General features: G+C 39.3%; 1 protein-coding gene across 2 annotated transcripts in view; it reads right to left on the bottom strand.

Moving 5' to 3' along the window:
- SNCAIP (synuclein alpha interacting protein) overlaps nt 1-16506 on the bottom strand; it is a 50029-nt gene that overhangs the window by 14416 nt on the left and 19107 nt on the right. For both annotated transcript variants that reach the window (XM_008629144.2, XM_017728296.1), the window contains exons 3-7: nt 15625-16487; nt 13797-13976; nt 12118-12231; nt 6212-6337; nt 753-922 (exon numbers count right to left, since the gene is read on the bottom strand). In XM_008629144.2, the coding sequence (XP_008627366.1) occupies nt 753-922; nt 6212-6337; nt 12118-12231; nt 13797-13976; nt 15625-16487 (1453 nt within the window). The remainder of the gene's footprint in view (nt 1-752; nt 923-6211; nt 6338-12117; nt 12232-13796; nt 13977-15624; nt 16488-16506) is intronic.

Here is a 16506-nt window from a genome sequence, read left to right as displayed (position 1 = left end):
TTTGACAGGCTGCATTCCAATCAGGAAATCACTGGCTCTGGGCTTGTGCATGGGCTGCAGCCCTTCCAAGGGATGTACCTGTTCTACCATGGCTTCTCCATGGGCCACAGTCCCTTTAGGGGTGTGCTTTCTTCACCATGGTGCACCTCCAGCTCCTCTGACCTTGCTGTTCCCTCTGATTGTCACTCTTCTGTTTTCTTCTCCTCTCTGGCATTTTCTGCTCTTTTTTAGATATGCTTTCACAGAGGTGCTACAAGAATGACAGGTGGGGCTTAGTTGTGTCTTGCAGTGGGTCTGTTGCTGAGAGCTCTGTCCAGCAAAGGGAAGCCCCTTGCTGGTTCTCACTGAAGCCACTCTTTAGCTTCCCTGCTAACAGAGTATTGTAATTTATACCCAATACAATTAGCTACACGTTACTTGCATAAAATGATAGGGTCTCTTCGAAACATAAGGTTATCAGAAGTCATTTTCATGGACTGTGACATCTTGATCACATATCTACGCTGGAACAATGTTAGGTCAGTGCCAATGGTTTCTAAGAGTCTTACCAGAATATTGACATGTTAAGCCACAGTAACTGCATCTACAATTAAAGCAAGCAATTAGAATAATTTGTGTTTCAAAATAAGAAATAAGGTAGAAATACAACTTTAAAATGTCATCTATAAGACGAAGAAAATGGACACAGCTAATAAACTGAAGTAGGGTATTGTTTTAAGATCAGCCCCTCTTGCTAACAATGAAACACTTACTCCTTCAGCTGCTTAGTCAGCTTGACAACCTGGGAGGCCAGCGACATACATGTCTCCACAACTACTAAGTAGCGGGAACACATGGTGTGCCCGTGTCGCTCAGCACTTTGTGATGGCTTCTCTCCCACGTGGTTTTGCATGGTGACATTTGCTCCATATTCAACCAATGTCTGTAAAAACATGAAAGGGAACAGTGACATCTCTAAGTGTAAGTCTATGCTGTGACTTCTGATCAGTACAAGAACGGCTGGACAAAAAGCACTCCTGAATAAAATGCTTGAGAAATGTTAGTCTAAGCCAGACATTTTTAAAATTCAGTCACTGACAAATCTGTATGCAGCTTGAATTCAAACCACATACCAATCAAATCTACCACTCAGGTGCAACAATAATATAGAAGACTGAGCTGCAGTTCAGAGGAGCTATAAAAAGACTGTAATTTATATATTATTCCCTCCTCTGCCCCTGAAATTCTACTCAATTAATTTGTTTTCTGTTCATACATTTGTACAGAATAGCACCACTTGTAGCATTCATACAGTGAGTGGGACTACCAAATCAAAACAGGAGTTCCATTTGGCCACCTATTGATTCTCTCCTGCACCACAGTAATAAACTCTTGCAGATGCATCTCCCTGTGCATTACAGAATATTGTGATAACTTTACACATGGCAGACCTAGAAAAGAGGACACAGGATATCTGATGAAGATAACAGCAGGGTCCAGAGCAGCGTGAACACATTGCTAGCCAGTTTACAGTGGCTGGTGATGAGCTGTAATGGCTTACCAGATCTGTTTTTGGGATCTCCACACTGCAATGTATTTCAACACACCCTTAGGATTTCATTTTAGGAATGTCTTTGCTACAGTGTTTGCTGACTCCTTTTGTGGTTTAGCTCTCCATTTTCTACCACAGCAGAATCCCTATGTTTAAAACACTCAATAGAGCAGTCTCAGTGTTCTGATTCCTTAGCTAAGTAATGCTTAGACATGAAAGATAGGCCAGATACTTTAGGTCAGACAGGCACAAATTTCTTATTGCTGATAAAGAACTGTACTATGACTTAATCAATCTGGTTGGAATTTTGGGGGGTTAGGTCAGTGTGGTTTTTTATTGCTGAGAGAAGTCTCATTGCTTTGCACTTGCTTGGTTAGTCACTATTTTCTTTTGAATACGTACTGAAATATGTGTCAGCTTTTAGTCTTTAAGAAATATTAATATCTTACACTCTGATGTATATCCCTGTGTTACTCACAGTACCAGCAGAGAACCCTAGCTTGCTGCTGGAGAACCATCCAAGTTGTAAGCATGCCATTTGAGTTATTCTGAGACTAGAATAAAGAGTGTTCTATGTGCAAAAGAAGTTCTGTCAGGCCGACCTCAAGACATCAAATAACTGAAGCAAGATTTGATACTAACTCTTCCCTCTTTATGATCTGCTTGTAATAATCAGTGTTAGGAGCTCTTTGCATTACTGGAGTAGGTAAAATAGGACCTAAATGTTCTCAGCAATGCTTTGACACATGTTGATACCAGCCCCCTGGAAAACTTGTGATCCTATACACCCAGAAACTATAGCGTCATTAACTTTATGCACACACATGCAGAAGAGGAATTGCATGGCTGAGCTCTTGGCTGACTTATCCAAGCAGAGCGAAAAACCACTGAGGATTGGAGTGATTTTGTTGACCACAAACAGCAGGCACAGAGACCTCTACATCTGCTGACAGAGAAGTGGAATGGGTGGTCTGTCTGATCTGTTAAAACCATGCAGAAAGGAAAGTTATGAACTCTTGCACTGCATCTCATATCAATAGATTGGGCTTAATTTGTCCAGAAAGAAAATAAACCTTGCAGAAAGTAATCAAATAGTTTGAAACATGATAGGAGTGTCATCTGCTCATAAACACAGTGAATAAGAGGGCCAGGGAATCACTAACAGTGATTCTTCATTTTTTATTCTGCTGCTTATAGTTTCCCTGTTTCCTTTATCACTCCTTTCTTCTTACCAGATTATTCACTGTACATTATTTTAAAGTAGACTACAAGCTTATTGGGCACAGGGTTTATTTTGTTTCACAGCACAACAAATTATCAACTACACTTAAAACTGTGAGGTTTTACTGAAGTAGTATTACTAACATTGTGTATTTTTATCATCACTAGATATTTTCATGACTTATTTCTCATGGCCTCACTTCAACAGAAAGTACTTGTTGAATTGCATATTTACCTAAAATAAAATAATCTTGAGAGTTCTAAGCCATTTATTAAGGCTAATTCTTCACAGGGACAGCAGGGCTAGTCTCTTTGTTGTTTAGTTTTATCCATGAAAACAGCCTGCAGATGTCACCACTCTGTTCAAAATCATCTACACTCATTTCTCCTTCAAATGCATTGCACATCTTGATGAGGCACTGTTGAGATAGCAACCCTAAACACACACTCCATAGCAACCCTAAGCACACCCTCTACCACAACAGTGCTCCCCACCAGTAAATTATAAACATTTCTTCTATTCCATTTTTTCCAACTGATCACAGCAATTGGCTACAATACAATAATAAACCCACTAGGCTCAGCGTGGATGTGATGGTTTGTTTATTTTATTCTCGTATGAGTTTCTACAGGGTCCATTCCTCACATCTTTAAGAAAAAAGACGTCCCCTCAATAAAAAAATGCTGAGATGGTCATGTTCTCCTAATCTATTTGACTGTCTTCAAGTCTATTCACTCAGCTCAACCTGTTTTTCTTTTTTTATTATGCAATACTCTCAAACTGGCTTTTATGGAGTTATGTCTTCTTGGTGACCAAATATATAAATAGGTAATAATAATAATAATAGTAAGCAGTTCTGCAGCTGTAGATCCAACACAATAATGTCCACTAATATATTTAGCTCTTTGAAGAGGTTAGCTAATGAAAATCCACTAGCTATATTTCTTTTAGGGCTGGACTAATACAAATGTTCTGTATTTGCAGTGGCCTGAAAGGTGATGTGGATCAGTTCATGTGTGGTAACAGGAATAAGAAGTTTACTGATACATATCTGAGCCCCTTGAGAATTACTGCTTGTTCTTAGACATGTCTTCCTCCCTAACTTGACTTAATCACTTTAATTTTTATTTCTTGCCTTTCTGCCAAGAGGTTTTTATTCTTTTATCTGTTCTTCTCCAGGGACTAGTTTGTTTATCAAATACCTCTCTGCAATTTCCTGGAATAATTTTATTAATATTTCTTCTCCAAACAGCTTTTGCTCAAAGTGACAACAACACAAACACTGAAATGTACTCCTGTGACTGTACTAATGATTCTAGCAAATTTGACGGGCAGAGGGTACATCTGCAATTAACACAAAGTTAAGTTGCTTCACCTTCAATAATTTACCAGAAGCGCTGATCAACCAGAGAGGCTCCAGTGACTGGAAGTTACCAAACTTGGCACCCATCTATTACACGGGTTTGAAGAAGGATCCAGGGAGGAACAGGCCTGTCAGCCTGATCTCAGTGCCAGGCAAGTTCATAGAGCAGATCATCTTGACTATCCTCATGCAACAAGTACAGGACAGCCAGGGGATCTCACTCACAGTATGGCTTTATGAAAGGCAGGTTCTGCTTGAGCAACCTGATCTCCTTCTGTGACAAAGTGACCTGTCTAGTGGATGAGGAAAAGGCTGTGGATGTGTTTACCTAGATTTTAGTAAAGCCTTCGACATGGTTTCCCAAAGTATTCTTCCAGAGAAACTGGGTGCCCATGGTGTGAGTGAAAAACTGGTTGGATGGCAGAGCCCTGATAGTGGTGGTGAGTGTATTTACATCCAGATCACGGCTGGCCATTGGCGGGGTTCCCTGGGGCTCAGCACTGGGGCCTGTCTTGTTTAATGTAATCAACAACACAGACAAGGGGATCATGTGCACTGTCAGTAAGTTCACAGACTACACCAAGTTGGGTGGGAGTGAGGATCTACTGGAGGGCAGGAAAGCTCTGCAAAGGGATCTGCACAGAATGGATCAAAGGGCTGAGGCCAGCTAGATGAGATTCAACTGCACTTTGACCACCCCAAGCAGCACAACAGGCTTGGAGCAGAGTGGCCAGGAAGCTGCCTGGAAGGACCTGGGGGTGCTGGTTGACAGTGGCTGAACATGAGCCAGTGTGTGCCCAAGGGCCCAAGAAGGCCAATGGCATCCTGGCCTGTATCAGCAACAGTGGGGCCAGTGGGCATCGGTGAGGCCACACCTTAAGCCCTATGACAAGTTCTGGGCCCCTCACAGCAAGAAAGACATTGAGGTGCTGGAGCAAATCCAGAGAAGGGCAACAGAGCTGGGGAAGGGTCTGGAGCACAAGCCCTGTGAGGCTGAGGGACCTGGGGTTGTTTATCCTGGAGAAAAGGACATTGAGGGGGGACATTGCCCTCTACAACTGCCTGATTGGAGGCTGTAGCCAGGTGGGGATTGGCCTCTTCTCCCAGGTAACAAGTTAAAAGGATGAAAGGGAAGTGGCCTCAAGTTGTGTCAGGGGTGGTTTGGATCAGATATTAGGAAACAAATTATCACAGAAAGGGTTGTTAAGCACTGGAACAGACTGACCATTGAAGTAGTGGAGGCACTGTCCCGGGAAGTGTTCAAAACCAGCGTGGATGTGTCACTCGCAGACACAGTTTAATGATGAGCATGGTGGTGGTGCTAGTTTGGTCAGACTTGATGATCTTTGAGGTTTTTGCCAACCTTAATGGTTCTATGACTCTAAGATCAGCCATCTAGTCCAACTCCATGACTTTTTTGGTATGTCTGCATTGAACACAGCTACTGGACAGAGGTATCCAAACTGGTTCATTCAGATCTGGCTTCCATTAGCACTGTAGATGTGAAAGCCTTCTCAGCTGGACAAATTACCATTTTTAGCACCTCTGTACAACAGAACTGTATTGTTTTCAGTGGCCAAGATGTTTCACCAAGAATTAGCTAGAAATCAGCATCACTCTTCAATGTATAGCACAGATTCATTCCAGGATGGTAAGTCTGAAAGGGATGGTTTAGTCAAGGTGTAATCCTTCAACAAACCTATCTTTTATAGTTCCCCTAAGCTGGAGAGGTACAACTACTCAATGGAAAAAGAAACAGAAGGAAAACTATCAGACTAATAACAAAAGTATGCATATCTAACCTGGCTGACCTTTTGTAACACAAAAACATACACACTAACTGCTTATGTATGAACAATATAATCATGCTTTCGTCTTGAAATACAAGTTAGTTTAGGCTCATGACAGCATAATTGAGGATAGAATCAAAAACCCAAAGCTTTTCACTCTTTCAGTCTGACTCCTACTGGTTTAAAGTTCTTCCTTCTGATATATTTTAATGTATCAATAATTATTCCCACTTAGATTTCCCATAATATTTCTTTTGTCATTCAAGCTTGAAGTTTAGAGGTTTCTTCTATAGCTATCACTCTACCTGTATGCATCCTAGATAGCCATGTTGAGCAGCTATGTGAACAGCAGTGTTTCCGTCCTGGTCAACTTCATCCAGTGAAATCCCTTGTTCTTGCATAAACTGAAGAAGCCACAGAAGAATTTTCTCCTGGGGGCAAAGAAATGTCACAAAAGGTAAGAAATAATGAAAAGCTGAATATACTAGAGGAATAGTGGTACTGTCATCTGTTACTAATACTATCCAGTAATTCCTTGTTTTCAGTGTCTCTTAACTTTGTAGGACTTAGTGCATCATGGGACTCTGGTTTGGCTTTTAGGGAGTTTTGGGTTTCTTTTTTTCCCCCAAGGGAAGAAGTTGAAATACTTTATTTTATAAAAAGACATAATAGGAAAAAAATGAGTACTGTAACACATTCTGAGAAATTGTACATAAAAATCGTGCATGCCTCTGTGTTGGGGATGAAACCTGAGGCAGAACAATCCATATATCAATCTGAAAATCAGGTTGTGAAATTTGGTCAAACTTCACAAGCCTCTCTGGAAAAATAAAACAGGATTGTGCTCAGATCACAGCCATGAGCAGTTAGATTCTTCAGATCTATAATCATTCCCCATTTCTGTGCGGTTGTGCTAAAGAAGCAGCAACACAACTAAAACCAGAAAATAATGCTACCCTAAGGTCTCAATGTACTGACTCATGGACCATTTGTATGTCCTGCATTTTAGGAAGGATGGGGAGACTTGGGAGTGCAAAAGCTCGTCACGGAAAGTCTGGAAGCCAAAACTGAGGTAGAAACTTTTTTTTTTTTTTTTAACATCACTGTTTGTGTGTGTATGTAGGTACAATACACATTTATTTGGGTATTCTTTTATAACAATGGAGAGTTATGTATGTGCACTAAGCTTTTCTGATTTCTTATTTTCTCCAGCAAGTTTATCTGGAATAAATTTCTTCTCTCGAGGAACTTCCCATGCCTCTCCAGTTTAAATTTCTTTTTGCCCTCCTGAATATGATACATATTGAAAATCTGGAATAAATCTATAGATTACATAGAAAAGTGCGCTCCATTAAAGGGTAGCTGACTACAGCTGCTTTCCCAGTTTTTCTATCTGAATAGGTGAAAAGACTAAATTACTTCCTAGCTTAAAACTTTTTTATTTAAACATGTATTTTTTAATATCTTGCATTGATATCTATCATGTGTTGCACTGTCTCAGAGCTCCAGTTCAAAGGGGGATTCTAGTGTGGATTCTAGTGTTGCAAACACTAATCCACAGACTTAACCTGCACCATCTCAGTAGCTCCAGTGACACATAAGTACATAATTACCCAAAATTAGAAACGTGGAAAATTAAAGTACACCTAAACAAAACAGTATTGAAAGCACTTATAGGAATCGTAGCATTAATTACGTAGAAAAGGGTAAGAATAAAAGTGAAGAAAGAAAATTCTAATAAGGTTGGATATAAACCTGTATTTTTTGCGCAAAATTTTTATTGCAATGAAAAGGAGAGGGACTGTCAGACTCTTCTGAACTACTCCAGATGATTCTGCACATTCAGGCATCGGGGTCTCTGCTTACTCCTTCAGAGGGCTACTCTGTCTGATACTTATCTTCTTCATATATTCACTTCAGCAGCAGTTTTCTTCTTATTACAGGGTGAAGACCTAGGTATTTTGACTTCTCCTTGGCTGACTGCCCAATACAGCTGACAGCCAGCATGGAGAGATGACTTCAGATCACATATCCCTTTAAAAATCCTTTTGAGCAAATTCTCAATATGTTGGTGGTGTTGGCCAGCGATGAAGAAGGATTATGCTACTCCTATGAATTGCCCCTATGTAGATACAAAAATGCTGCTAGCAAGGATTTTCTTGCTATTTTCTAAGTCTGTGAGAGACTTTTCTCTCTCACAGAAGAGGTAGCAGAGTTATGTAAACAACCAAACTACCTGCAACCTTGAAAAGTCTTGTTTATGGTACAGTAGAAAAATGTTTTGATAATGGATGTTTTAGGATTTTAACCAATCACCCCCAAGGGGTGGCTGATCCTTTGTCCAATTAGACTATGAAGAAAAAAGTCTATAAAAGAGTTTGTAAAATAATTAAATCAATCAATCTTGCTGCACAATTCCTGCCTGCTGGATCCTCCCTCCTCCTCCTCTATGGCTGCGGGACACGGTGATATACCGTAGGAACCAGGCCTGTGGTAATATTTGGTGCGGTAATACCCCTATGTTTCAATAATTAAAAGAAAAATATTTTAGCAAAACTTATCTGCAGAATTGGAAGACAACTATAGCTTTGAAATCATATATTTCTTTGGAATGTAATAGGTACCAGAATGTTAAGCATGTTCTGTAATTTTATGATCACAACAGCATGGAGCAAATCATGCTTTCTAGTCATTTATCTTATCAACAAGAGTTGATAAGTCAAGTTGAAGTCAAGTGGCTGGGTGGCTCTATTCAATCATCTATACTTAAGACTATCTGTGCACCAAGTGATCACAGGCACAAAGTTATAGTTCTACTCAAACAGTTTGTGTTTCAACAAATTTATCCTTGACCAAAAAAACCCCAAGAAAACAAATACTTTTTTCACTTAAAACCAGGGAAAACAAAACCATCATATATCAAAATATACTACATATCACTTTATTAACACTCTCACTTTTATTAACATCATGCATTTGCAAGAAAAATGTTTTCAGGAATAGATTTATAGTCTTCAACTCAGTTTATTCAGACAAAATGCAATATAGTAAAGAAATTCATCAGATGAAGATAATGAAAAATAATTGCTTTTTTGTTATGTAATAGGAACTTATAAATACTGATAAATTATTCAGTATATCTGTTACTTTTAAGACCTACAATGGTCTTAAAATGTTCTAGCAGTTATTAACACCCCTTTGGCATATTCTAGATCTACAATAATTCAAACCTCTCTATAAAAAGACTTCAGTAAAATTTGGGACAGGCTGCTGACTTTGGTTCCATCAGATGACTTTTGGAGAAGGAAGTACAACTAACATGGACCATTTAAATAATTACATAGCCTACAACAGGAAGGGATAGCATGCTGAAGAGTACTGACTTTACAGCTAATCCTAGCCCCACCACTTGATATTAATTAAATAAACAGGCCTTCCCAGTATCCCTTCAAAGTAGAGGAGTAGGAATGAGTGAAAACAACACATTACCCTTGTAAAAATGACATCAGACAGGAAGGCAAATACCCTGAGGTGTAAATAAAGGTGTTTTGTTAGGTATCTGCTATCTGAATGTCATACACTCATTCCCACTGTGCTCTCCAGAACTGTACCACCACCAAGGTGTGCACAGGATCCCTTCTAGGTCCTCAGTCATGCTTTAGGTTGGTATCCCAAAGTCCCTCTATATTCTCTGGAGTTCAGAAACCACAAACCCTTGGCATTCCCCACCCTCTGCCTCTTGCCTGTGCAGCCCATACTACCACAACATCCCTGTTGGAAAGCCTTTCCAGCCCTGTGAAGCTCTTAGTCAGGCCTAGGACAATGTGCACCTAGGACTGCAGCACCATCTTGCTGTGACATGGTGACTGGGCCAGGCACAGCTGCCCTTCACTGTACTCATGACTGAGGCCCAGTGTAAAGAGGCCTGACAACCATCGTGGTTTCTCTTGCATAATCTCATGCTTAAAGAAACCCTTGCTAAGGAGGTATGCTGACCAGGCTACAGGTTGACTTTGAGCTTTTGTTCTTTTCAATCAGATTAATTTATATGGTCCCTCTCTCACTGGAAAAATATAATGTTGTTGACACATCCTTGCCTGTAGTTTGATGACTATTAACATAGGAACTTTGCTATGAACTCCCTTCTGCTGCCCATCCTAAATTATGATTCTTGAAGAAAATTATGGCGTGCGTGTCTAATGCCTGGGGACACAATGGATGGACTGACTCTTTTAGGAAAGGATTCAATAACAGGTCTTCCTTGTAAAAATACTACTCTTGTAATTCTGCCAAGACCAGTGTTTACATGGATTATCTCTCGTGTAAGTAATGGTAAAATAAATTAAAGCTTCAAGGACAGCGCTAAGTAAGCATTTAAATTTCTCAAAGATTTTTTTTTCTTAACAAACTTGGGTAAGATAGTCTGGTACCCCTTCAGCCTCAACATTCCCTCATGTTTTCAGGTAGTTTATGGATTATAAAAAAAAGATAATTGACATCACATATGAACTTTCTTTGGCATTCAGCTAACTAAGAAAATTTGGCAGCAATTTATATGTCACCTTGGCAAATTTCATGGGTGGCTGGTGTTTCTTAAGTGGTAGAGCTTCTGTTCTGCTCTGAAATGAATCTGGATAAAGTGTGCCAGATCCATTTCTGGCACTAGATAGCATAGCTCACTGAAAAAACCCCAAAGCTTCATTGGCTTTATCTTATATAAATACCTTTAGAGACAAGGACAAAATTAGGTTAATCAAGTGAAGATATGAATTTAAGTTCACATGCAACTTTCTCTTTCAAACTCTTTCTTCCCAGTAGCAAACACTCTTCTCTCTAATCCAGTTCTGGTCTGGCTTACATATTCCCTATCCTCAGTGCTGGGTTTACAGCAAACATGCTAACACCATTAATCTGAATATCCAGCAGGATCCTATCTTGCACCAGTAACATCTGCATAGTAGGTAAGTGCAAAAAAAGGAGGTCTTTGCACAGCATGAAAACAAGGGTGTCTGTGTGCCTGTAGAAACAGCAGGAGAAAGGGTAGACCTCCAGCTCCATAACCTTCCAAAACTGCCTCTCCTTTCCACTACAGTACATGCTTGGACAGAAGCAGTTAAGCAGCAGAAATATGTCACAATAATTGTATGGCATTGAATGAGACAATCACACACATCAAAGAATGATTTTCTCGGTGGTTATATTTTGTTTGTTCTCTCTTAACAAGAGTAAAAGGCATCACTACAAAATCAGTGAGGTTTGGTGTCCCTGCCAGTGTGTGGGGGGGTTGGAGCTAGATGATCTTTAAGGTCCTTTCCAGCCCAAACCATTCTATGAATCTGTGATTCTATAATTTATCTTTAATGTCTGTCGAAGAAACTGTGCGATAAAATGGTCCATCTGCCAAAGAGATTAAAGAAGAGTAACTGTTCACCATTCCTTCCATAGTAGATCCTGGAGAAGGTCCCCCGAAGAGGGATTATTGCAAGGTCTACTTAGGGAAAAACAGATGTTGTGGAAAGAGAATGTTGTGTAATGTTCCTCCAGATATTAGCCAAGCACTAGAATGCTGTACTTCAGTGGTGTCTCACTATTACAATAACAGACAAGTTAGGTGTGAAACAGGACTGGTTTACAATTAGCTCAGTTGGGTAGAGCATGGTACTAATAACACCAAGCTTTTGGGATCAATCCCCATATGGGCCATTTAAGAGCTGGACTTGATGATCCTTGTGGTCCATTCCAACTCAGAATATTCTGTGCATCTACAACATATTTTTGTATGTAGTTTTCAATGGAAGTGGCTAAAGCTAAACAGGTGATGTTCAAGTTCCACCATACTTCACTGCCAATACAATGAATTCTTAAACTGCAAATTTTTGTTGCTCTTCTGATGTGTCCTATGAGTCCTCCAGATGACAACTAATCTCCGTAGATATTCTTGGGATTTACTGGTTGGCCTAATATGCCAGCTAATCTTCTCCTTGCCATTACTCAAAGCTTGTACAACAAAACCCAACCAACCAAAAATAAAAAAACAACTTCAGAGGGAAAATGCGGAAAAAATTACACAGATTAAGTTGGGAAAGATTTTGCTATACTTGAACTAATTCAGAGCATCTGCAATTAAAAGTCATAAAATGATTTATGACTTTAACTTAAATTCTTGTATAAGCACCCAAGTAATCTATGAAAATGTAAAAGAAGGTCATACCTGGCCATAGCAACCTGCATAATGGATAAGGCTTGGGTGGTCTTTTGAGCAACTGAGTTCCGCAATAGCTTCTGTTTCACTCACCATCCATCGAACACACTCCAGCTGACCACTCTAAACAAGCAAAAAAAAGGTCTAAATTCCAAGTGTTTCCATTCTAAACACATCTACTAGAGAGCAAAAAGCTTATCACAATTATTAAAAATTTCCAGTTTGATTGAAGATTTAAAGAATAAGCCAATAAAACCTTTTGTCTTTTTCTGCAGAAAGGCAGACTGATTTAAACATTGGTTCCTTTACCTTCAATAATACTTGATCATACTTTGTCATTCACAGAAGAGAGTGTAAATGTGATGGAGTTCTTCCTGTTAGTGTGGGTGCTCCAGCACAAATATCTAATGATGACTTGCATGACTGGACTTGTCCTCGGTCAATGCAAGGTCCTGTAAGAGCCTTTAAGTGATCTGGCATAACTAAATTTTGTGGCTCTTGATCCTTACTTCCAGAGTAGTTTTCAACACTGATACAATGATACTTATTTTTTTTGCTCCTCCTTTATACCACTGTAACTCCCATAATGTTGTACTATATGGGGTGTGCACCTGTTTTCCACAAAAGAGGTAAGTATCAGAATTTATTGGCTTACAAACACATTATATACCAACCTTGAAAAAACAAGAAAGAAAAATTGCTAAAATTTTGCAGGACTTTAAATTGGCAGACTGTAACTAAACAGTTTGACATGGGCCAAGATATCAGAGCATTTCATTAGTATAACTAGGTATCAGTTTAATTTTCTATTCATATGGCTTGACCCAGAAAAATCAAAAAACCCAACCCTGCCACCTACACCAGGGCCCTAGGTGATTGAAGTGTGCCTCAAATATGCAAAATGGCAGGTTGGAATCCACCAGTCTTTTCTCAGTTTCTAAACTTTTCCCAGGAAGCAAATAACAATAAACCCCCCAAAGAAACAGAAACTCCTGTATTATATTTCACCCCTTCCCTTCTTTGTTCTTAAGGTATTTAGAGGATGAAAGGAGTGACATTCAATCAAAGAACCAGAATCACTATGATTGAATCATCAGCCTTCCTGCGCTATCTTTTATTTTAGTGTAGTAACACCATGAATTTTCGTAATTCCTACATAGTAAGTTTTCCTGAAAGCTTGGACAATAATTTTTTTCAGATTTTAACAGGTTGTTGTTCTGCAACATGTACATTTTAACTTTGATGCAACTGCTTTAGACAACTGGGAATTTTCACTTCCAGGTGCTTTTATACTTCGTAAAATTGTTCTCACACTTGTCTTACAAGATTATACCAGTATATGTAAGAAACCAAGAAACTGTTATGCTCCCTAAAGAAACAACTGAATCCAAGTTAAGTGAAAGCTACTTAAAACATAACAAATAGTCTTTAGATTCAGTAGACTGATTTAAAAATTAATGTACATGCTTTGACAGCAAGGTAAAAATTGTCAGTGTTATAGAGTGGATATTACATCTTGTGTAGTAATCCATTTTACTTTGCTTATGTAGTACCAGCCAACAGGGTTTTTTTTTTCCCACTTAAAAAGCTTGAAAAATAACATCCTGATGGATGCATTTCTTACTGCCATCACAGGAGAAAACTAAATGACCTTTATGTCACATTACAGTAGAGAAAGGGCCTGTTACCTTTATTGCTAATCCAGCTGGAGTTAGCTGCTCAATATTTCGTTCATTCAAACAGTCTTCACCCATCAAAGAAGTGAGATGCTGCAGGCATTCTGCATGTCCCTTTGATGCTGCTACATGCAACAGATTGTTGTCACATTCATCATGGATCTTATCCAGATTATCTGCTGCTAAATGTGGCTGTTAAAAAAAGCTGTATGTTAGTTACAGCTAAGGATAAAAAGATACATTTATCCTCACAGCCCAAGACACAAGCCAAACACAAGAAGGCTTCCCAACAGTCATGTTCTTTTATAAGTCAAAATCCAGAGCTTTTTACTTCAGTGTATAGAAATTGGGTACTATTAGCACAAGGACAGAGGTGGGATGTTCGCTGGCTTGACTGATTGCGAAGTTTTCTTCTCATGCAATTGTCATGCAACAGTGCAAGATCTTGAGTGGCTTTAAGTCTTAGCACTAGTCTGATCAATGAAGTAGCTGCAAAAATACCCACATTTTAATAACTTCTGTCTGAGTTTTCTCTCCCCCTCTTTTTTTTTTTTTTTTTTTTGGCATTATATTGATGAGTAGTTGAAGAGAAAACATCCGTGACTTCTGAAAGACATTCCTGATTAATTTTGCTCATCACAAAAGCGGTAGCTTATTTTAAGCACCATTTAAAACGTAGTTAAAGCACATGACAGAAGAGCTTTATGTGATAGCTTGTTTCCATGGAAAAATATGTTTGGATATTTACTCGAAGTTCTACACCACCATGATGTAATACAATATTTCTGCCCAATTCTAATTTAAAGACAAAACAATTGGATTCAGAAACTCCAAAAGGAAAACAAAAGATTAAAGACAAAGTCAAGGAGTAGCAATAACTAAGTTCCTAGAGTTATGCAGTCTTGCTAGAGTATTGTTCCATGAGTGTACTTCTTGAAGAGGTTTCAACCAGTTGGGAAAAAATACATATTTTCTTACCTATGATGTCCTCTTTTTTCACCCCAATTCCTATTTCAGGATGAATTTAACTTGCTTTTATTTCTTAATGACTAATCTAATATTCTCTTCTGCCTCTGTCTAGTTTTGAATATCTTCCTTTGTTCATGCTTCTATGTTAACAGCATGCCTTTGTGCTTGAGCTAGACTGGTAAACAGAGAAGCTAAACAAAAATCTAACAAAACTAGTTTTTATACATACACTGTGCCTTCACCAGTTGTTCCGTGTGGAGATCACATGCTCTGCATCATTGTGCTAACTTGCAACCAGTTACTTTGGAAACCATCATTGACAGTGCCTGATCACAGTGTTAGAATTTACTAAAAAAACTTCATATGGGTCAGAGGCCAACGAGGCTTTAGAGAAAGCTCCTGCGTGAGAATGCTGCTGCAACAAGACAGCATAAACACTCCTGAATAATAATCAGAATACAACAGAAGCCTCTCTGTTCTCATCATCAACCTCTACATAACAACAGTGGTAAACCAGAAATAATTGAGCAAAGTGACCCACAAACATGAAAGGCAAAACTTGGTTAGGATTTAAATTTGATATTTAAGTGATTCTATTAGTTAAAATGTCTGCCTTCTTTATAATTTCAGTGTACTGCATAAAACAGCAATCTTGGCTATACAGACATTAAACTAGCATCTTGGTTTTGCTACATATTTTATTTAAATATTAATGCTTTCCATTTGGAAGCCCATATGCTTAATTTCTTAGGAGTCTACAAGATAAAATGGGCAGTGGTTCAAAATATGAACTTCATCAGCTTAGCTGGCTTAATAAACCATATCATAGATCACTTTATTCTACATTTTTTATGAAAAAGATGATACTTACCAGCAAAGAGATTTGGCCTTCCTTTACAATATTTAAGATGCTCTTAATTTTTTTCACCTCTTCGCTCCTCTCTTCTGGGCCCCCTGCGCTGCTCCAGTTCATGCTCAGTTCCTCTAGCTGCTTGCTTTCTGCCACTGCCGTCTGCAGGTGGAAAGTCCTCCGGTGGCAGTTCGGCATACTCTTCTCAGCTTTGTGAGCATGAGGATCAACAAGTGTCCTGCTGAGGAAGCCCTTGCCTTGGGCTTCAGATTCATGGGCTGAGCTACACTTAACTAAAGGCTGGGAAAGCTCTAATTCTTCTGCTGAATGCTTGTGCTGATCGAGGACAATGGGCTGCATTTTTCTCAGCTGAGCGCCTTTCACAGGAGACAGCACACAGAACTGTGTCCCGCCAGCAGGCGAGCTCTCTGTGTTCCCTGCAGGACAGCTCTTGCCACTTAGACCATTCATGGTTGAACACACACTCAAAAGTTTTTTCTCAGGAGCTACCTTTGTAAAAGGAACAGGTTGCTGACTTGATTTAATGTAAGGCACATCCAAAATCTCATCCATATCCAGGTCATAGTGCTCCAGCTCCCCAAGCAGAACAGCAGGTTCTGTGCTTTTGCTTTTAAGGCTCTCTCCTTCTCCTGGACTCTGGTCATCATTTGGAGGTGAAGACTGAGAATCACTGCCTTTCTGGTATTCTCCCTTCTGGTTCTCCTGGTCATCACTTTCATTGTTCTCAGAGCTTTCTGGCTGATGCTTTAATGGGGAAACTCTCTTCACTGGTCTGAATTTATTGCACACATCTGTAATTCCTGTTGGTTTCTGTGCATTTCCAAGAAGAGTTGAGACCCCACAGTTCCAGCTGCTGCTGGAAACTAGAGAAACAGAGGAATT

This window comes from Corvus brachyrhynchos, unplaced genomic scaffold (genome assembly GCF_000691975.1).
Source record: "Corvus brachyrhynchos isolate BGI_N302 unplaced genomic scaffold, ASM69197v1 scaffold90, whole genome shotgun sequence".
Taxonomy (NCBI): domain Eukaryota; kingdom Metazoa; phylum Chordata; class Aves; order Passeriformes; family Corvidae; genus Corvus; species Corvus brachyrhynchos.
The sequence above is the reverse complement of the archived record's forward strand: the minus strand, read 5'-3'. Positions and strand labels throughout refer to the sequence as shown.